Source organism: Notolabrus celidotus, chromosome 2, assembly GCF_009762535.1.
Source record: "Notolabrus celidotus isolate fNotCel1 chromosome 2, fNotCel1.pri, whole genome shotgun sequence".
NCBI classification, from domain to species: Eukaryota; Metazoa; Chordata; class Actinopteri; order Labriformes; family Labridae; genus Notolabrus; species Notolabrus celidotus.
This window is the reverse complement of record NC_048273.1, coordinates 39,236,046-39,259,483: the sequence shown is the minus strand read 5'-3', so window position 1 is coordinate 39,259,483 and position 23,438 is coordinate 39,236,046. Positions and strand designations below refer to the sequence as shown.

Below are 23,438 nucleotides of genomic sequence, written 5' to 3'. Positions count from 1 at the left end.
TTTGTTGAAAACACTAATTTTTCATGTACAGAACAAGAGACAAGAGGTATCACTTTGTCCTCAAGGGGGCGCCAAAATTGATATAAATCAAAAGTTCCTCACAGCAGTTTTAAAGTGAGTTAAAATGAGCTAAGATATGAAGGCAGCGATAAATAAAAAAGTCTTAGTCTTTGATTTAAAGAGGTGAGAGTTGGAGCAGACCTGCAGCTTTCAGGGAGTGTGTTCCAGATATGTGGTGCATAATGACTAAACGCTGCTTCACCATGTTTCCTTCTGACTCTAGGGACTGAAAGCAGACCAGTACCTGATGACCTCAGAGGTCGAGGTGGTTCATAAAGTAGTAGCAGATCAGCAATGTATTTTGGGCCTAAACCATTCAGGTCTTTATAAACCATCAGCAGGATTTTAAAGTCTATTCTCTGACAGACAGGAAGCCAGTGTAGAGATCTAAGAACTGGAGTGATGTGGTCTACTTTTCTGGTCCTTGTTCGGACTCCAGCAGCAGCATTCTGTATAAGCTGCAGCCGTCTGATGGATTCACAGGGAGTCCTGTAAAGACCCCATTACAGTAGTCTGGTCTGCTAAAGATAAATGCATGGGGGAGTTTTTCTGCATCCTGCTGAGACATGAGTCCTTTAATCATTGATATATTCTGAAGGTGATAGTAGGCTGACTTTGTAATTGTCTTAATGTAGCTGCTGAAATTAAGGTCTGAGTCTATGATTACACCAAGGTTTCTGGCTTGGTTTGAACATTTCATCTTTGCTGATTGGAGCTGAGCAGTAACCTTTAACCTTTCTTCCTCCAAAAACAATCATTTCAGTTTTTTCTTTGTTTAACTGAAGAAAGTTCTGTCTCGTCCAGTCATTGCAGTTCAATGCATTTACTCAGTGTTTGTATGGGACTATAATCCCCTGGTGATATGGTGACGGTGGAAGCTGGAAAACATAATTTAAGTTTGAATACAAAAGTAGCATGAGGAACACTGCCTTTTTCATGCATGAGAAACACAAGGCTGTAAATGTATATGTTGGAGCTATTTGTTTATTTTTTGTATTTAGTTGTTTATTCATTTTAGAATGAATAAGTATTATAAGTTGTTAGATTTATCCAAACCTTTCTTAGTATAGGTAATTTAAGTTATATTTGGGGATATATTTTTTGCTAGTCATTTGTTTAGAATACTTAGAATTTTTGTATATTTAGTGTTTCTTTTGTTTGTTTTTGTTTGTTTGGTAATGAGGAACTGTGGGCACCTGAGGTTATTCAGGTAGGTAGGAGGCAGAAGGCCAGCATGCACCTGGGTGGGCCTATGGTTTTTACCAGTGCAAGAGAGGCAGCAGGAGCTGTGATTTTCTTTGTTCCTTTTGTTTGCTTGCTTGCCTTCAGAAATAAACCATTGGAAACCGCTGAGCTTCTGCATGGACATTAGACTTCTTCCGCCTGCGTACATCACATCCCCACGGTGCATCAGTGACCCTTTGATTAATTTGAGTTAAAGTTTGAGTTTGATATTTAGATTTTTCTATGAGTTTTTTTATGACAAATGTTGCTTCATAATTTCAGCACTGACTTTAAAATTTAAAAGATAGAAAATTTACATTATGATGAATTATTCTTTTTTTTTTTATATATTGTACAGTTTTTATTGATTTTCAGACAATACATAAAAAGACTCCATCTTACATGAACATACACTCCCATGTGTAACATAGACATAGTATGTTGACAAAGACAGAGGGTAACAAACAAAGACACTGTTAAACAAACATAAGAAATGACAAGTAAACAAAAAAAAACAGAACCACACACACTGTTTCCCAAATACTGAATATACATCCATCCTTTGCACATTTTAAATCTAGCTATTAAATTAAACTCTTAAATTGCAGGAATAGACAGCCAAGCTGTGTAAGGGCCCCATGTGAGCATGTATTGGTCCAGTTTGTCCAGCAAGCAGTATGTCACTCTCTCATAAGCAGCAAGTTGAGCCATGGTTGTTACCCATTCTTCATAGAGAGGGGGGTGTTTATGTATCCAGTGTCTCAATAATATCCGCTTGGCTGTTGTTAGAGCCAGGATGATCCATCTCTTTTCCAGGGGAAACAGGTCAGAGTCTTTGAGTTCACAGGTAGAGCCTAGAATAGTCAGTTTAGTGGAAACTTTAAATTTCTTTTTCAGGACTTCATACAGAACTTGTTGAATATTTTCCTACCAGTTCTTGAGTACAGGACATGTCCACAGTATATGAAAGATGGAAGCACCAGTCTCATCGCACCTCCAGCATGTGTCTGTTGGTGTTAGTTTCCATTTATGTAACTGTTGAGGCGTCCTATGCCATCCATGTATAATTTTCAATTGAATGAATTTATTTCCAAGCTCCTTGTACATAGTATTGATGTTATTAATGCTTGAATTCTATTCTTTGAGTGATATGTTTGTAGCCAAAGCTAGCTCCCACTGTTTTTTAACTTTCAACAAAGGATGGCATAGTTGTTCTTGCAGTAAAAGAAAGATCTTTGAGGTTACGATTCAACAAGATAGGGATTTAATAAGCAGCTCTTCAATCGGGATGAATTATTCTTTAAATAATATGTGCATTTAATGCCAAATATAATATGTTATAGCCATGGTCTGAGCTACAAACAGGAAACATTTACTCTGAAAGGGAAAGACAGACACAAGGGAAGACCTAAGGATTAAAATTCAATGACCTGCAAACACATTTAATGAGCCGTTTAACGCTGGCATTACCTCATTTCCTCACAGAGTCATGTTATGGTTTTACATGTCATGGAACATGGAATTACATAAACCATATTTGCATTTAGGCAGTGAACATGTTCTTTTTTTCATCGCTTTAAAGGAGCACTGATGTGTCCTGTGTGTTTGGAAACAACCCAGAGGAAAATTTTACTGCTCAAGGATTTCTCTTCTAAGTCTCGGGAGACAAAATTGAGATTCTCACTTCAGCCTCATTCAAGTTTCAAATTGTTCTCATTCGTTTCTCTTTAGTTTCTCCTAAAATTCACTAGGAGAAATAGTTGAGACCATGACATGAGTCTTATTTGAGACTTAAATGAGAGATCTCATTAATGGCTCATTTTCTTCTCTTTTTTTAAATATATTTTTTGGCCTTTTTGCCTTTATTTGACAGGACAGCTGAAGAGAGACAGGAAATGTGGGGAGTAGAGAGCGGGGGAAGAGATGCAGGAAATGGTTGACTGGCTGGGAATCGAACCAGCGACCCCTGCGACAAGGACTATAGCCTCTGTATGTGGGGCGCTTAGACCGCTAGGCCACCATCGCCCAAAAGAATCCTCCCCTTTAATTGTAATAATCTGGCTAAATCTGGTCGGCCCTTTTGCGGCCCATATTTTAAATAAATCATCTGTCATACCTGGTATGAAATCTCTATCTTTAGCAGTTTCTCTCAAATCCACTAAATCTTTGTGAAGGTGTTTTGTTTCAAACAGACTTGTAAAGGAAGGACCATATTGTGAAGTCAAAGAAGAGATCATTTGACATCTAAATAGCTGATCTTGAAGTGGTTCAAATGTTTTAATGAGAATTGTAAGTTTGTGGACAATTACATTGAAATCTTAATTATGCAGGGCACTATACATGTTGATGAAAAGATGAGCTCAGGCTCTTTCTTTGCTCCATCTGAGCTCAACTTGAGACACAAAAACTGAGTCTGACAAAAACAAATGGATGAGGTTAGATTGAGACAGTTGAGAGAGCTCCCTGGTTTCTCCACCTGAGCTCAAAAGGAGTCACAACACTTGAGAAATACCTGAGAATCATTTCAGATTCTGACCAGAACTCCTTTTGAACTGAAAGGGAAACTAAGCTGAGACTTTTTGCAACTTTTTTCTGGAGGCAAGAATGAGAAACAGGAGACATAAGCTATAGTCTCATTTTGCTTTCAAACAGATCTCATTGTTGTCTAGGAGACAGAAATGAAACACTTTTGAGATCTCCTCTCTAAATTTCTTTTCCTATGGGAAAGGAAGGAACAAGGACCAAAACCCTGCTAATAAATATATTTTGAAGTCAGATAGTGTGCTGGAGATTTGAATTCTTTTATAATTTCACTCATCTTCTTTGCACCTGTCCCATGAAACAGATGTGCAGTGTATCTGTGCTTATAAATGTAATAAATCAAAGATGCAACAACAAGTGTCAGACAGTGAATCAACCATGGAACCTGTCCACTGTGAAGGTACAATCCTCCAGCACAGTTTGCACTCAAAGTTGGTGTGATATTTCAATCTAATCCCAGAGTCTGTAACATATTTGACCCACAGTTTTTGTCTTATTGATGAGTTTTTATTGAACGCACCATGAAGTCACATGTAATCTGTCTTTTGTTGACATGAAGCTGCACTGCAGTCTGTGATAATGCACTTTAACTGCTTTTATAGCATCTTATGTTTTTTATGTCACCAATTTAAAACCATTATTCCCACAGTCAGTCAATGACACACACACACACACACACACACACACCTGACAGTCAGCCCTCATGGCAAACACAGCAGTGTCTCGCTGTGTCTTCTCCTTTAGGTGGATGCTGTGCACACACACTCACACACACTCACACTGCACACTGATGTAGTCCTGAGTAGATTAGTTGTGTGTCTGTTTCTTGCATTTATCTTGTGTCTCTTGTTGTGAGACTCAGTCCTCAGAGACACGGGCGGCCGAATGTCTCCCACAGAAACAGACAATCCCATTAAGTCAGACCTTATCTGCAAACATCACATTTACCTGTTTGTCATTATACTGAATTTAGAGTTGGTATTTCTGCTGTGACGAAGAGTCGGATCAAGGTTTCCTGAAATGTAGCACAGAAAAACAAATCAGGCCTTGTGTACTTGTTGTGCGTCAGAGAGGAAGTACGTTTTCTCTGAGAAGTGAGTGTGAATTGAAATGTTCCTCATGTGTCCCTCTGAAGAGCCGGCCAGAGAGTTCTCTGTTCTTATTCCCCTAAACTGAAGAACTCTCTGCCTCTGGACCTTAAAACTGAGAGCTCTCTGAATGTTTTCAGAAGTAAACTAAAGACCTACTTTTATCATCTGGAGTAACTTCATTTAAGCCCATGACTGCATTATTACCATTGTTACTGTTACAACCATTTTTTAATATCATTTAATTTAATTTAGTTCTATCTAAGCTTATTTCTTGTTATTTTATGTAACTTTATTTTTATCATATCTATCTGATCTTATTTTATAATATCATTGTAATGATTTTATTTTAATGTTCCTGTATTTATCTGATCTTATTTTATTGATGTGTTGTAATGATTTCATTTTATTCTATCTTATCTTATTTTATGTGATTCTATTTTTCTGGTATTTATACAATCTAATCTTATTTAATTTATTTCAAAGTAATTATTTGATTCTATCTGATCCTTATTGATGAAGTTTATTTCATTTTGATGTTATTTATCTGATCTTGTTTTATTGATTTCATTTTAATGATTTTTTATTTTATTTCTAACGATCTCATTTTACTATCCTCTATCTTGTTTCAGTCTTGTATCGTTTTACTTGTTGCTGTTATTTTCAGTGTCTCTGTTTTTCCGTGAAGCACTTTGGGCTGCATCATTGAATGTGTGAAAGGTAATAAACAAAGATTAATGACTTCAGCTGAATACTAATGTTGCTCACAAAAATGCAAATACTTATACGCAGACATTGAATTAAAACCGAATTAGAAGAACAGTTGTATCCAAAGCATGAAACTAAAGTCAGAATATCAGAATCAGAATCAGCTTTAGTGGCCAGGTATGCTTGAACACACAAGGAATTTGACTTCAGTAAACTGTGCTCTCTTTGTACAAGGCATAAGAATAAGAATAAGAACTACAATAAAAAATAAAATAAAAATATAATAACAATAACATCAGCTATAAATACAAAGTAAAAAACAAATAGGCATGACTAATATGTACAGGCTAAAATAATATGATAAAGTGCAGTGGTGAGTTGCAGAGGTAGTTTTACATTATAAAATAGAAGTTAAATAATACAAAAAATAGAAATATGGAATTCTGCTTGAGAATTTTTGCATTGTGTATCTACATGTATATTTACAGAGAGTGTTTATCTGACAGGTATGACACTGTTATGGTTTAGTGTTCATCAGAGTGACAGCCTGGGGGAAGAAACTGTTCTTATGGCGGGTTGTTTTGGCGCACAGTGATCTGTAGCGCCTGCCGGAGGGGAGGAGTTTGAAGAATTTGTGTCCAGGGTGTGAGGGGTCAGCGGTGATGCTACCTGCCCGTTTCCTGGCCCGGGACCGGTACAAGTCCTGGATGGGGGGCAGGTCGACACCGATGATTTTTTCTGCTTTCTATAGAAGTCACGTTGATCTCTGAGCTTCAAATCTTCACATTCTAGCTTCCATCCAGCTCTGAAACTCAGTCATGACATTATGGACTAAAAGTGAAATATAAAATACAACATCTCACTGTGACAGGAGAGAACATTTTCTACTCCATCAACTCTCAGTTCCTGCTCCTGCTGAACTTCAGATTAAAGACCTTTGATTTGGTGTCAAAAATAGAGAATCTCCTTTTGGAGCCATCTCTGGCTATAAGCTTAATTTAGAGAAGAGTGAGTATTTCCCCTTAACTCTCTCCTCTCCGCCCCCGATAAGTGTACCTTTCAAGATTGCAAAAGACTCTTTTAAGTACCTTGGCGTAACTATCACTCGATCATTCTCAAAACTTTTCCAAGCTAATTTTATCCCTCTCCTTGAACGGTGTAAATCAGACTTTGCACGGTGGGCTACTCTCCTGCTTTCATTAATGGGTAAACTTAACTCAGTGAAAATGAATACTCTCCCCAAGTTTCTTTATTTGTTTCAATGTCTGCCAATTTTTATTCCTCGTTCATTTTTTAAAACTGTGCAGCAACTAATTACCGTCTTTATTTGGGGAGGGAAACCAGCTCGGATACGCAAAGAATTTCTTGAAAGGCCTCAACGCCTTGGGGGTCTTTCCTCCCCGAATTTTCAATTCTATTATTGGGCTGCTAATCTAAGTAACATGTCTCTCTGGCTTCTGTCCCCCGATAGTACAGTCTGTCCTGCATGGGTTAAGATTGAAGCTTCTCTGTGTCGACCCTACTCTCTGTCTGCCCTCCTCGGGACATCACTCCCTCTTCCGGTCTCTATTCCTAAACATAATGTAGTTGTGTGGCATTCTTTAAGGATTTTAAAACAGTTTAAGATATTTCATGGCATACAGGGCACTTCTCTCTTCTCTCCCATTCTTAATAACCCCTTGTTCCTTCCTTCTATTTGCTCCTCTTCATTTAATACCTGGGCTGCCAGGGGTGTACAAAGTCTTCAGCACCTGTACATAAATAACATCTTTGCCAGCTTCTCTCAACTTTCAGAGAAATTTGATCTCCCTCGTTGCCACTTCTTTCACTATCTACAGGTGAGAGACTTTATCAGAAAGAGGTTTCCCAATTTTCCATCCTGCCCACCTGAGACTCACCTTGACCATATCATAACCCTGTGTCTAAAATCTCAAAGAAGGAGGATTGCTAAAATATATGAATATAGTATTTCCATTAATTCCCCGTCTCTAGATATCGTTAAACAACGCTGGGAAGGGGAGCTTGGTTTCGGCATTGGGGATGATGTTTGGGACACAGCCCTTAAAAATGTACACTCTTCATCTATATGTGCGCGTCACAGTCTGATCCAGTTCAAAGTCCTGCATCGTCTTCATTACTGTAACTCTGCCCTGGCTAAACTGTACCCTAACATAGACCCTCACTGCTATCAAAATAGTGCCTGCAACCCTTTACCACATGTTTTGGGGATGCTCAGAGCTAGATCAATTTTGGTCCTCCTTCTTTAATTTGTTCTCTAAAATATTTAAGAAAAATATTCCCCTCTGCCCCCTCACTGCTATCTTTGGTGTACCCCCAGCAAACATAACCACAACTACCAAACAGAGAAAAGCTCTTGCGTTCTCTTCCCTATTAGCACAGCGGTTGATATTGCTGAACTGGAAGAACGCTGCTCCACCCACCGACACTCATCTCGTCCGTAATATTATGTCTAGTCTTCAGTTGGAAAAGATCCGATACAGTGTAAATGGCACCCTCCAGAACTTCCATAGCACTTGGGATGGTTTTATGAACCCCCTGTGTGTGTGTGTGTGTGTATGTGTTTTTGTTTTGTTTGCTTTTGTTATTTTTTTCTAACATTTTAAGGTTTCTGTTGTTGGTTTAGTGGTGCCTGGTAGTTCCACCAGCACCCTTGATGTTCCTTTCTAGGCTAATTTTGACTATATTATATTTGTGTCTATATTTAACATCTTATCCTCGATTTTTATGAATGTATGTCCATGTAAAATCAATAAAAATATATTTAAAAAAAAAAAAATAGAGAATCTCAGTGAGACATTATTCAGAGAGAGAAACAGAAGCTCCTATTCCCACTTTATCAGGTCATGACCTCCCTCACCCTGCTACCTCTATGTCACATTTAATCACTTGAGATAATGTAGGGTCATTTCTTTTCAGGTCATCTTCATCACCTCTTCAAGCCTGTGAGTCATCACTCAGGGCAAAGGAAGCTGAGTTCATTTTTACTAAAGGAGTCCTGATTACAGCCGTCAATGCACAGAGCTCATCAGGGGTTAAAATCATCAGGGTTAATGTTTTCCATGAATAGCATCTGCTAAACATACTGTATTAAAGGTCCACTAATGAGCTTTTACACAGCTTTCAAACACTTACACACCAAACCTCTGAACAACTTAACCTCTGAACAGTCAGCCGGCTGTTCAGGGTCCGAAACCAAACCGATGAAGTCGATAACTGTCGCACATGCTCTCAGCTGTGGTGCATTTCACAGGTTTGCAAAATTCCCACAACGTTAAGATCTTTGCTACTTTATCTTAGATGTTAGAATCTGCACCAGAAAATAAATGAAGCTGGTCAATCTTTAATCAATCAATCAATCTTTATTTGTATAGCGCCAAATCACAACAAACGTTATCTCAAGACGCTTTTACAAACAGAGCAGGTCTAGACCACTCTATGTCAAATTATGAACAGAGACCCAACACCAAGACAGGGTAAGACTCAGTCTGACCCCACCTTAATCCATCATGAGCATTGCACCTCACAGTATTTAGCTAGTTACAGTGGAGAGGAAAAACTTCCTTTAACAGGCAGAAACCTCGAGCAGAACCAGACTCATGTTAGACAGACATCTGCTGAGACTGAGTTGGGTCTGGAAAGACAGATAGAGGGGAGTAAGAGAGAGAAGTGATAGTGATGAGACGAGTCGTAGAAGCTGTTGCCGCTGGAGTCCAGCATGTCCGTATCAGCTGGAGTCTGGATCGTCCGCAGCAGGAGGACGTCTACGGCAGCTCAGAGGAATCTACAAGACAATGGAGCTCAGGGACTCCAGAAAGGTCTATGGTTAGTAACTTTAATGGGACAGGCAGAGTTAAAGTAAGTGATGAAGGGGTTGGAGGGAAGGGGGTGAGCTAGGATCCCAGTGTGTCAGTGTGCCAGTTCCCCCAGCAGTCTAGGCCTATAGCAGCATGACAAAAGCTGGTCAAGCTGGTGACATTAAAGATCCTGAGAGGACTTTGTACTTGGTTATGAAGCCGACTGAAATGAATAATGATGCTTTTTAGGAGGTAAATGAGCAACATTAAGTTGTTAGTTCTTTTCAGTGACTACAAATGCTGATGAGGGGAAAGCAGCAGATTTTGTGATTAACTGCACCCTTCAGAAACAGCCTTTCTAAATAAGTTTCTGAAGGGTGAAAAGCTACCTGACTGACAAAACAAAGCAGAAGGAGATGTTTTTGTTACCTTGAAAGTTTCTTTTGTCGTTTTTAATGCCACTCTGTCTGATTATGATTTTATCATCATATTGTATGTACTCTACCTCTGAAACATTATCAATAAAGGTTCTTCCTCAGTGTGTTTTCTGAGGATTTAAATGGTCATATGGTAGATAGATAGATCTTTTAGATCTTTATTTGTCCTTAATAAGGAGATTTGTTGCCACCGTCTGTACAGGGATGCATGTATGAACACAATAACCATAACCATCCACCCAGCCTCACAGCAATGGTGCACCTCAACCCACATATATACACACCAGACACATATGCACACACTGGGCACATATAAAACACACCGAACACCTATGAACACACTGGACACATATATGCACACTGGACACATATAAACACACTGGACACATATATGCACACCGGACACATATAAACACACCGGACACATTACAGTGGTATTCTGTTTAGCAGTGCTATGGCCGATGGGACGAAGCTTCTGCCAAACCGGGCTCGCCTACAGTAAGGGGATCTGTACCTGCGACCGGAGGGGAGTAGTGTGAAGACAGAGTAGAGGGGGTGTTGGGGGTCCAGTGTTATAGTGCGTGCTCTGCGTATGATGGCTCTGTTGTTGAGGTCAGACAGGTTGGGTGTGGGGAGGCGGATGATTTTGGTGGCAGTGTTTGTGGTGCGTATGAGTTTGTTTTTGTTGGAGACAGTTAGCATGTTGTAGTAGCAGGGGGAACAGTAGAGGAGAATGGTGATGAAAGGGCCCAGAATACACACCCTGAAATGGACTAAAACTATTGCTTCCAAAAGTATCAGTGTTGTGAAACTCTTTGGAGCACTTTAGAGGTCTACTTTCTCAGAAACTACTTTCTATATTTGAACTTTTTACAAAGTGTCATCTCTCTGCTAAACTTCCCAAAGAAGATAACCTGAGAAAAAAGGGAAAGCAACAATTAAAATCAGCCTTTAGTCAAGGCCTGTTGATAAATTCCTGTTTGCCATTTTAAGCTGTGCTTGTAAAAAAGCCATGACGAGGCGCTGGTTACTTCCTGAACCTCCCACAATACAGGAGTGGATTAACAGTAATGATATTTCTGTTATGGAAAGGATTACTTTCTGTTTACGACTTCAGAAGGATGTCTTTATTAAACTCTGGACCAAGTGGACTAAGTATGTGAAACCCCTAAAGACAGATTTTGTGGATGATACCATTCAAGGACCCGGTGATGCTGTCTTGTCTTAGCTAATTACATGGTTTTTTTGTTTTCTGTTTTTTTTTTAAATACATTTTTTATGGGATTTTCTGTCTCTTATCTCTCCCTGAAATGCTTCTTGCTCACTCTAATGTATACATATGGTCTCCCCCAGGTTGTATTTAGTTCCATTTATCTTTAAAAACAGAGCACTGCAGAGGAAATTAACATTAACTCTTTTATATGTCAATGCTCTGTATAACAAACTGCTGTCCAATTACAAAAATAAAGGATTAAAAAAAAAGAAAACCTTTGAAGTGAGTAACCTTTGAATAAGAATTTACAAGCTTCACACAGTAAATGTTGCATTTGCAGGTTTGTAACTTTAGTGTCTAAATGATTCATGTGATTATATAAACGTATACACAGTATGTGCTGCACTGAACACACACAGTGTACTAAAAACATTTACAAACATCCATTTGTGCCAGACTGTCAAATGAAGATGCATATTTCAAAATAATAAGAAAATAACAGTTCATGCTCAAGTAAAATAATTAATATCTGTATTTCTTTCTAGATCATTTTAGGATTTAAGATCTTTTAATGGAGTAGCACCACATACAGTACATCTCCCTGACCTCCAGACTTCCTATCGGTCTTTGAGGTCAGCGGTTTATGTGGTCCCTAAGACATGTCATTTTTTCTCTCCCTTTCATATCTATTCATTTATTTTGGTATTTATTTATCATCATTTGTATTAGATTTATCTGTATCTATTCTTGTATATTCTAATTGATGTGTATGTGCAAGTGTGTATGTATGTATAGATATATCTTTTTGTATAAACATCACCCTGTTTAAAACACATACAAATATTTTTGAATATTGGATATATATTGTAAATTTGGTTTTGATTTTGCTAATAAAATCTAATCTTCAGAATAAAAAGACAGTCTTGGTTTGAATCACTCTGTTTTACTTCAAAACATAATTCCAGTAGAGTTTCTGTAGATCAGCGTTCAATGTGTTGCCACTAAGTTACTGTTAAACTACAATAAAACATCTAACAGTGCATACAACCAACCCTAATGTAATTTCATTGACATCCTAAGTGGGAGCTCCACCTTTAATGATCGAAGTGAAATGTCCATCTGAGTATCACATCCCACCATCAGCAGCATCGAAATGACCCTCATGATGGACGGTCAACACTGTCTCGTTTCCTCTCACACGGCCAAAATGCTGCAGTAAAGTCCATCAGAGTGTTGTAAACACAGGCGACACCTGTGAGCCTGCAGAGGGGGGGGGCACTTGTGGTGTGCTAAAGGTCGGTGCAATCATGGCCTTAAGTCACATAATCACAGAGAGGAAGAGGAGGGTAATGTGATTGTCTGTTGAGGGTCATAAAAGGATGATGGCCGTCACTTTCTCTGAGACGGCTAAATATGGTGGAGATGACCGGAAACATACAATGACATGACAGATAGAGAGGGCTGTGTGTGTGTGTGCGTGCGCGTGTTGGGATGGACTAAGAGGCCAGTTAGATAGAGGAGGAGGAGGAGAGATGCTAAGAGGTGGATGGTATATAATAAAAGGAGATGTAGGCATTGGAAAAAAGCAGAAGACTTCAGTGTGACACCAGATAGCAAAGAGCCAACAGCAGAGAGAGCAGACAAGGAGAAGAGATAAACCTCAGTGCAGACAGACGGACAGACGGTCAGGTATCATGAGGGCTCTGGTGGTGTTACCTCTGCTGCTGTGTGCGGCTGTGCAGGTGGAGCAGGTGAGAGCGGAGGTGAAGGCGGTGAAGCTGTGCGGGCGAGAGTTCCTGAGGGCCGTGGTTTACACCTGCGGGGGCTCCCGCTGGAGGAGGTTCCTCTCTGAGACGGACTTGGATGGTGAGAGAACTTCTCTTTTCATCATTTGGGACTTTTGTTTTCTTAAAGTGTACTTTTGTAAAACTTGCTCTCTTTGATTCACTTTAACACACCTGCAGATGAAAGAACTAAAGGGTAGAAGAACTATCTGTTGTTGTTGTGTCTGTGTGGATGTAGTCTTAAAGGAGTCAGTCAAAAGACTCTTATGAGAAGTAAACTTAAACTGCTGAAATCTCATCGAAAAACAAACAAGGAAAGTGGAATTTGTTCTCCAACACAACATTGACACTGAAGAAACATCAGGAAGGGATCACATTATGCTGAAAATAGACAGTATTACAGGTGATCTAGTAAAAAACAGAAAACATTAGATTCAATGTTCGTACTGTTTTCTGATTATTAACTAAGAAACGTTGACCTTTCTTTGAAGTCAGTCTCATTTTGTTGTAGTTGTATATTTAAAAAGAGCGTTCAGTTTCTTCTGCTTTCTTTTATTTCCCTGTAGAATCTCTATCACTGTCAGTAACTATTTCTTAAAGCTACTAAAAACAAATTTAACTGTTCACAATAAATAACTGAGCAAGCTTCTTATGAGAAAAATGCAACTGGTAAACCAGAGTTTATGTCACTGAATGTGACGTGGAGCCTGAAGTGTCTGAGCACTGCTTTCAGCCCGTCTCTTTAAATCTGATCTTTTCAGACTGATAATCAGTCCCTCCAGGAAGTTGCGATTTCGCGATCGCAACTATCAATGCAAATTCAACCAATCAGCGAGATTTTTTCGCGGCCCTACAATTTTTTACAATCACCGCAACTTTCCCGCAAATTTGAACAATTACCTCAATCTCAGCCCCTGTACGTCATCGGTTTTGTCATCAATTTGACTTCCTTGGAACATAAACGTAAGTCCTCACTTGATCTGCACTTTTCAACAACAAAACACGCACAGAGAACGGGTGAAAAGAGGGGACAGCAGGCAGGACAAGTGACCATGACAACGTTGTTATTTATAGATTGAGGGGCTCAGTGTTAGCTTGGTCTCTACCTGCAGCAGGTGTGCTTTATGAACCAGCTCTCCCCGCCTCCATGCATCTGTCTCATCTTCATTGATGATTTTTACCCCCGGTGTGTGTTAGTGGACACAACCGGGGACGTCTGTTTACTATTTGATGTTTGATGTTGATTGTTGCCGTGGTTACCGTAAAAAGCTCTGCGTCTACAGCTTGATTTAATCCAGTTTGGTGAAACATCAGACACATTCAGTAAGTTTTGATCACCTCCTTGTCATCAAAGATGCAGATTAATTTCAGAGTGCCGTGAACTGACTGTGCATCAGTCACTGCGAGGTGCATTCAGGGACCGTCGTAAATGTGCAATACAGTCCTTTCATGGCATTTTTCTGTGAATCAAGAGACTCAAAATACAGTCAGTGGTCACATCAAGAATGTTTTCTAAAAACAACTGTAATTTAGCGTATTTACTTTCCCCTGAGATGTTATTGGGGAAAAAAGCCAAAAAAAACCCCCCCGCAACTTTCACCGCAATTTTTTTAAAAAGCTGTCGCAAATTCAGGCTTTTTGGGACGCAACAATCACAAATAAATCCCGCGAAATCCTGGAGGGACTGGATAATATTTAACATTTTAAATGTTTTAATCACAATTAAGAATGAAGTTCATAAAGAAAACAAAAATAAAAAGTGTAAAATTAAATATCTAAACTTTGAAGTAAATCCTGAAGCTTGCATCAATCTTTTTTATTTTTTATAAAATGAAACCTTTTGTGTTTAAATGTTTCTCTGCCTAATGTAAAGGTGATCTGAAACTGTTCTTGGCAGCGTTTCTTCTAATGTTTTTTTCCTGACTGTTTTTCAAAGATTTTTTTCAAATAGAATAGAATGGAATATTTTTGGCTGTCATCGCAGCAGGTACAATGAAACTGAGGAACTCTCAGGTGCAGATTTAGCTTAACAGTTAAGTTGTGGACAGCCTGGACTTGACTCCAGCCTGTGGCCCCTTTCCTGCATGTCATTCCTCCACTCTTTCTGGGGTTCCTGGTCTATCCACTGTCCTCTCCTCCATGCATAAAGGTGTAAAAGCCCTAAAAATATAACTTAAAAAAGAAATAGCATCAAGGCCATTTGTGCAACATAGAAACAGACAAATTCCACGATAACACAAACAGGACAGCATGTAAAGGTAACAGAGTCTGTGTAGTGTGCAAATATGCAGAATAAAGGTGACTGCACTAAAGTGAGTTAAAGTCAGGGTAGGCAGAAACAGCCGGAGAGGTCGTAAAGTGTGACATGTGCAAACATGCAATGATAAAAGTCAGAGAAAGCAGTCATGGGGGCGTTTGTGGAACTGGCTTGGGGGAGCTGCAATGACTCTTGGGATAAAACTGCTCTTCAAACTTGGGGTGTGGGTGTGGGTGAGGAGGGCCCTGACCACAATCACTTACCTTATGTCTTCTTTAGTGCAATGCTGCATTATTTGCACACTGAGACACAAACACTCCAAATATTAGGATTACATTGTTATTTCAGCGACCCACAGCTTCCCACTCATGTTTCTCTTTCACTTAGGGACCTCTCCACTCATTAAGTCTGCTGTTATTCTTGCTGCTGTTGTATCTTAACAGTCCGTGATGTGCAGCTGTAGAATGAACCTCGTGACACTGGCCAGCTTGAATAGTAATTCGATTTATTACAATCAAACAGCATCAGCATCAGTAACAAGCATCGCGACTGCTTGGAGGACGACCGAGCCAGATGAAGTCGCCTCTCCTCTGTCTCCACGTTCTGGCTTAAATACTATGAAGGTGTACTCAAATTAGAATGAGGGTGTCCTTCAAACATACACATATATGGACTCTTCAATACAAGCTTCACGTTAGCTGCTATTTGACTCCATTTATTAAAACCTTGTTCTGAGTATTGACAGAGTTGTCAGCTGTCACTGTCAATCATAGATTTGCCTAGGTCAAAGGTGATCTTTTTTTAAGGCCATTCCTAGAGACTTCTGGAGCCATTCTACTGTATAACTCATTCTTGTGGGCCCCTGAAATTATTTTCAACAGCACAGACTAGCAACATATACTTAATCTTATGTGGTTGAATATCAGATACTTCACTGCATGAACTGAATATGATTTATTCAGTGACTTCAGTGTAGTGGGTGTGCAGACAGACAGGTGTCCTGGTGCAGAGACATCGTGGTCTGATATGTTACCTGATTATGAGAGGAGTCCACATATCCTGATTAAAGGCTGCAGCAATCTGTTCCTCTCTCTCACTGTCTGTCACACACACACACACAAACCCAGTTAGCTGATCAGTCGTGCTGATTACAAAGAGTAGAGTGACACTGCAGAAGACAAATAACACTGAGTTAAATATATATATATATATATATATATATAATACATTACATAATGAGAACGTATATGGAGCTCATTTAGCACAAGACTGATCTGACAAAGTCGATCAGCAGTCATTCTTTTGGAAGCAAAGGGAACATTTTCAGATAGGAAGTGTGTTTGTGTTCACCTTCTCATGTGTTTTGTAGTTCCAGGTTTGCCTGCAGGTGATCACAGCAGTCTGGAGGATCTGACGAGCAGTAATTCGGGCTCCCAGCTGACCAGGCGGGACATGAACAACATCCTGACCTCCGTGTGCTGCCAGGTGGGCTGCAGGAAGAGCGACCTCACCTTCCTCTGCTGAGGCCGACCCGTCTCCTGCTTCTCTTCTTGACTGAAACGTCTGAATCTGAAATCTGAATCCAACTGCTGATGTTTAAAACTGAGATAGAATGATTTCAGTGTAGGTATAATAATCCTGGCGTATACAGCTGCTGTTTTTCTACTTTCTTTTGACATTTTTGTGGGTTTCCCTTTTGTAGATGTGAGTTTAACTGCGCATCTGTGAACATGTTTCTGAAACTAAGCTGAAAGAACCACATGTGCAACCATGTGAATGTTTCTAATAATGCACTCAGGGATGATACTCGAGCAGGCAAAGAGACAACAGATATCTCTGCCTCGGCTTGTGTCCTGCATTAAGGATCTCCACAGGGTTGCAGGTTTGTTAAAATGATCATCTCTGCTTTGATGTATTTAAGGGAAACCCAAACTGTTTTCTGTCATTTCACTTTTTTGGCTAATACATGTTTTTGCACAGAGCTTACAATCTGTGAGGGAGGATTGTTCTTTACGATTTGCACTACTTCACACTAAAAACAAAACACTCTTCAAGACAAATGTTGCACCCTTGAGGCTCAGATTCTGAAAATAACTCTTTTGTTCTGGTCTTTCACATCTCAGCTGCTAAGAGGTTCAAACTAAATCTTGGTGCATCTGTCGCTACTTAACACAATGCTACTCTGAGCTAGACGCTAAATGAACACAAGGTATTTGTGCTTCAATAAAAAGGATAGGGGCGCTGTTGGACAACCGGTCTGAGCGAATGCCCCATACTGGGTCGGTTCACTCTGTCTCGTTGGGTGAAAGCCAACAGGAGGACCCAAGTGCAGACTTAAAAAAGAAACTGTTTTAATTAACAAAAGAAATAAAGAAAAAGGTGCTCAACTCAAAAAACACTGGGGACACAGGAACACAGGAATCTGCTAGACATGAAACATCACACATCACACATCACACACAATGAGCCGACACAGAAGGGAGGAAACACATGGACTGTTTTTGAAACTGCCTTCTATACTAGTAGTATTTACTGATTTGGTCTAAATTCAGTATGTAGTTAGTAAGTGAAGAAGAGCAAAATCTGCAGGATGTCAAAACTCCCCGGATGTCTACTGATTTGGGAAAATTTCAGACCAGTCTGCCTCGCGTATTGTTTCCCACAATGCACAGCACTCGTTCCGCTTTTTCTTTCCTCTTCTTTTTTTGACGGGGGAACTCAGTTTGAAGGTGCTGTGAAAAAAATCACAAGTGATACTAAAGAAGCAGTTTCTCTATCAGCTCGGCCGTTGTTTACTTCTGCTTTCCGAGACCCGAAATCCAGTGACGTCTGACCCAGCATATACTGCAGACCAGACCCAACAGAACAGTCAGAATGCAGACTAAATTCAAACACAGAATGTGGTAGGTAGTACCTTCTGCCTACTACATACCATACATTCATAGGCAGTATGTAGCAGGCTGTTTCAAAAACAGTCAGAGACTAAACACACACTGAGTAACGAGTAAGGGGACACAGGTGAGACCAACATGACACAGGTGAAGACAATCACAAAGGAGGGAAAACACAAGAAGTAAAACTAAACCAGAAACACAAGGAGTGACCACTACAAAAATAAAACAGGAAACTCTTCCAAAAACAGGGAAGACAACACAAGGCATGAAACACTAAAACCACAAGGGAGACATGAGGTCAACTCATAACAGAATCCACAAAGAGAAGAGTCTGTAGTGAGATATTTGAAAGAGGACATGGAGGGCAGAGCCAGGACGAGGAGCTTTTTTGGGCTAGTGCTCCTGTCAGGTTAGACTTTACAACTCTACCTTCTCCATTCTCCTGCATTTTAATGAGGGATGAGAGGAGTGAAGATAGAGAGAGAGAGATAAGGAGAACAAAGTGTGATGCACTTGTCATTTGCAAGTTTTTGGTATTTATCAAGAGCTTTGCAGAGAAACATTCGAGGGCATTGATGTGTGGAGACAAAAAACAAATATGGACCTCAAGATGGAGCTGCAGGAAAATCAGGGGATCAACAGTGCTGTCAGATAACTCATGTTATTTGAACTGAAGTTTATTAATACAGCAGACAGTATTTCTGTTTAGTGTCTAGGCTCTGAACCTCATTACTCCTCACAGATTACCTTGTATTCAGAGTTTGAGGATCGATGAGATAGGACTGACCTCATATATTCTGAGTCTACAGGTGGATGCTGGGCAGGAGGTGGGGTTGTAAGTTTGCACGCAGCACTGAGCAGAGGTAGAGACAGGAAGACTAGCACCTTAAATAGACCGCCAAATGAGAGGATGTTGAGATCAGCTGATAGAGAGGATGACGTGTCAGGATGAATCAGCGCAACTCGAGTTGTCTGCCTGAGCCAGCTTGCAGGCGGCGCTCCATTTGTGATGAATAGTCTCAAAAAAGTTAAATTTTGCGTTTCACTGAAGAAGTGAAAACTTTAATCCACTGACGACAACAGATGAAAACACGCTGATCTGAAACTGGTGATAACATATGTCTGTTTAAAATCTCACGTTGATCTATCTCACGGCTGTTGAGAATATTTGTGCTTAAAAAAACCCAAAAATGTTTTTGTTCATGCTCGCAACAAACACTAAAAAACAAAGAAAAGAAAACAACAAAGAAGCATCCAGTTATAACTTTTATTGGTTTTGGAAAGAAGCAAACTAAGTTTCTCAGTTCATCTTAGCGTTGTTGTTATGTACTGTACAAACAGCTTGCACGTGTTGAGGTTAACGGTACAGAACCAAAAAGCATTCTTGCTTATAGCACACATAGACACACTCCCCGCTCTCTTCTCAACAGTAATACAGGTAACTGACACTCAGCACAACACGTCATTTCAGTACTATCTATCATCAGTAGATGCCCCACCTTTACTGCATGCTCTGCATGCAATACTGAATTACTGCAGGACGAATTCACTACAGAGATGAAGATCTGAAAGTGCAGGTTTTACTCCTGATGCTAAAAAAGACCAGAGAAGTAACAGGCTGAGAATGAGTTTTGTTCTGTTACATGACTTTCAAGCTGAAAGGCATGTGAGCTGTAAAAACAGATGCATGATGGGAATGTGTATGGTGGGCCTCTGTAGATAATGCTGTAGTGACTGTTGCGCTGATATCTTAAAGGTTCACGAGGAAGGTAACAGCTTTCTGTCAGACGTGTTGATCCGACCGGTCGACAGGAAGGAGGGCAGCCACGACTGAGAGAAAGAGTCACCAAAGTAATGTGCGAGCTAAATGGCGCCAATCATCATCACTTTGCATTAACTAAATAATGCAACCTCAGAGTGATCCACAAGGCTCTTTAAGACCGAGTCTGCACGGGGATCATGGTGAATTTTAACGTGCTCAAATCTTGTAGTTTTAAACTGATTAAAAAGACCTCATCGATGAGAAGAAGTACTGTCCTGTTTACAATAACTCTTAGATTTCTCCTGCAGCTCTGGAGGACAATGATTGGTTGCATTTAGCAGAATGCTGACATACGGTACAGTACGGAGATCACACACACTTTTTGTTCTTCACGTTGAGTGTCGGAGCATTCAGGAAGTTCAACATCATCAGCACAGTGTTTTTACACATTAAACAATATAATATTTTTTCACTTTTATTTGTTTTAAAAATATTCAGCTTATTCTCCTTAACAGATGACTGACTGTCCGGGGTACACACACATAAAATACAAAAAGAAAAAAAAAAGCATTTTGGTCAACTTAACCTTGCTCCACAACCTCATCACACTCATGTCATCTCACAGAGACCATTACGATTATGCAAAATAAAGCCATGGATTCAAGCGCTGGTTGGATGATCGGGGCGTCTTTATGATATAGTCGAGGGGGGTTAGGTACCACTGAGGTGAAGGGGAACGGGACAGAAAACAGGTCAGACTCGTGGTCAAAGATGAGGACTGACTGAATATGTAAATGTGGAAACTGAGGATGCATGATTCATACAACTGTTTACTTCCTGTTTCATCACAATGAAGTTTGAATGGTTAGAAAAAAACAAAACAACAAGCTGGTTCCAGGAAACAAATCCTGTTCCAGGAGTGGTACCACAGTCACCAAAACTTCATTTCTGCTGCTGGAGAAAATCCCTTTCTCCTGTTGTCTTTGACCTTTATTAAAAGTAGAAGTTCAACATTTTGGGAAACACACTGACTGATGTTCTTCATAAGAAATCAGAGAAGACTGATGCCACTTTCATGTCTGTCTGTTAATGCAGAGCTGGAGTTATGAGATAGTTAGCCTGGCTTAAAGGTTGACCACAAGGGGGCAACAGTGAGCCTGGCGCTATCTAAAAGTGAACTATGCTATGCTATGGGGCGCTGGTTGCCTGGCGGTCTAAGAGCCCCACATACAGAGGCTATAGTCCTCGTCGCAGAGGTCGCCAGTTCGATTCCCGGCCGCGACGGTTTCCTGCATGTCTTCCCCACGTTTCCTGTCTCTCTGCAGCTGTCCTATCTGATAAAGGGCAAAGGCCCAAAATATATAACTTTAAAATAAAAAGCAATGCTAACACCATCGTTCGAGTTGCACCGCTCAAGCTTGGTCCTTTATTTAAACACTGGACACACTTTCATCCTCTGATGGCAACTGAAGTGAAATGTTCAGGTTTCAACTAAGGTTGTAACGATCAATCCTGATGAACGATGTTAACGTTTGTACACATTTTAAAGACAGCCCAATGAACAGTTTGCCAGATATTTGAGCCAAAATGAAGGATAAATCAGACTACTGTGCTGCACAGAAAGCTATAAAAATGAAATAAAAATGATCTCAATGTCAGTAGTTTCACTTCCTTGTAATTCATTCTGATAAAACAGTGAGATATAATCTGATTGCTCAACTTTAAAACAGAGCCAGGCTAGCTGTTTCCAGTCTGCATGTTCAGCTAGCTCTCTTGGCTGCAGTCTCAGCTAGCTCTCTTGGCTGCAGTCTCAGCTAGCTCTCTTGGCTGCAGCCTCATGCTGATCAGACGGATATAAAAGTGACACTCATCATGTGTGATCCTTGAAAGAAGAAAAGCACACTCCCCAAAATGTGAACGTAACTCCTGAAAGTGTGGACCTTACCCATGGTATAACTAACTCTACATTAACACTGCTTTCACAAAGCATAACACAGCATCCAGGAAGATATTTATCTTTTTCTTTAAATTACCCCTCCCCACCCATATATAGCTCAAATCTTCTGTTGCACTTGAGTTAAAAAATTATATCTGAAATAAATTCAAAAATTATACCTTATACTGTACACAGGTTACCCAACTACACAGATAACAAAAGAAGAGAGATTCAAATATTTATACCTTTGAGGGTTCTGATTCGTGTGATACAGTTCAAACTCTATTCGTATACAGAATCACATGTTTTATACAACAAATCATCGTCATCAATAAATAAAAATAGACTGCTGTGGTGTACTCTGGAGGCTATCACTGCTGTCCTGGGAACAACAGAGAGGCTATCTGACAATACGAGGAAAACACCAAACGCCCTTTAAGATATATATTATTGATTTAAAATGACACTTTGTACACTTGTTTTTGTTCTGACGGGAAAACAGAGTTTCTTATTTTGCAACCAGTACACTGATTTATCATTGCAGCTGCCTAACTAATAAGAACCTCTCCGTGTCTGCATAATCCAGAGAACTTAAATAACAGTTTGATTGACTGATCAGTGCATTCATGTTCAAAATGATGAGATCCAAAGTCATGTGACCCTGTAGTACCAGTAGGTGATTCATGATTTTCTAATGTAGATACTTGTTCCTGTGTTTCGTCTGATTGCATCAACACAGACCAAACACATCTTTCACTTAGCTGTGTGTGACAGCGTGTGTCCGAATGCATCAGTAAATGCATACTCTTCATCTGACTCAGGCTTTGAGTTCAGACTCAGACACAACAATGATTCATATAGCTGTTTTTTGATCTGCTAATGAAGGTGTTTAACTCACTTTGTCTCGTCCAAGCCCCTTCTTTAATTTGAACTTGAGATGTGCCAGAGGTTGAGGTGTGTGTCTACGACCACTGAGAGTGATTTTTGTTTACAGCCAAATCCTTCTGGACAACAAACAGAACGTCATCCAGCACTCAACTCTGAACCAAACACCTTCTGTCCACGTCTTCGGTCAGGCAGCTGCAGTGAAACTTTTAAAAAACACACCACCACACAGTGACCAGAGGAGGATGGAGACAGAGGCACAGACTTTAGAGGGGAGGGAGAACCCAGGTGTCTAACTGCAGCAATACAGATGTTATGAAATGAATACAAATACGATAATTACGTGACCTAAAACAGCTCCACGATGCTATATGCAAGTTATACAATACTGCTGGGTAGGCTGCGGGCCGGTCGGCCGTGTGGGTTCAGAAAGGGTTAATGGAAAGTCTGTCTGGTGTCGGTTTGTCTCTGTCCTCGGGGTCAACCTCGGTCCACTGCGATTGATTCGTTCAACCGTGAGCTTCTCAGTAGCAACAGTTAGTTATCAGCCAGGTACTTTCCTGTAACATGTCAATGAAAGTCTGAGTCATTCACAAGTCCTCCAAAGTTCTATGATTGACTCCAGGAAGTATAAACTCCTTCATAACACAATAAAGATGATAATTACACTTAATGCATATACAATTCTTAGCTCTAAAAATATTCATTGCTGTGCTCTTACTTTCCACAATTAACCTGCATGAATGATCAATTATTAATAAGGGAAATGTCATTACATAGAGGGATTAAGTGACATGTACCCTGATAATATTAGAACCATAACACCTTGATTTA

The 23,438-nt window shown here is 39.9% G+C and overlaps 2 protein-coding genes across 5 annotated transcripts in view; one reads left to right on the top strand and one right to left on the bottom strand.

Annotated features, from left to right (window-relative positions):
- The first annotated feature begins 12,685 nt into the window (after positions 1–12,685).
- LOC117805890 (relaxin-3-like) lies at positions 12,686–17,079 on the top strand. Its single transcript, XM_034674497.1, has 2 exons — positions 12,686–12,952; positions 16,497–17,079. The coding sequence occupies exons 1-2, from the start codon at positions 12,781–12,783 to the stop codon at positions 16,649–16,651; spliced, it is 327 nt and encodes a 108-aa protein (XP_034530388.1). The 5' UTR covers positions 12,686–12,780; the 3' UTR covers positions 16,652–17,079.
- Positions 17,080–19,274: 2,195 nt separating this feature from the next.
- The window catches only part of sgip1a (SH3GL interacting endocytic adaptor 1a), a 119,159-nt gene continuing 114,995 nt past the window's right edge, over positions 19,275–23,438 (bottom strand). For all 4 annotated transcript variants that reach the window (XM_034674426.1, XM_034674444.1, XM_034674454.1 and 1 more), the window contains one exon: positions 19,275–23,164. In XM_034674426.1, coding sequence (XP_034530317.1) covers positions 23,142–23,164 — 23 coding nt within the window. In that variant the 3' untranslated portion in view covers positions 19,275–23,141. The remainder of the gene's footprint in view (positions 23,165–23,438) is intronic.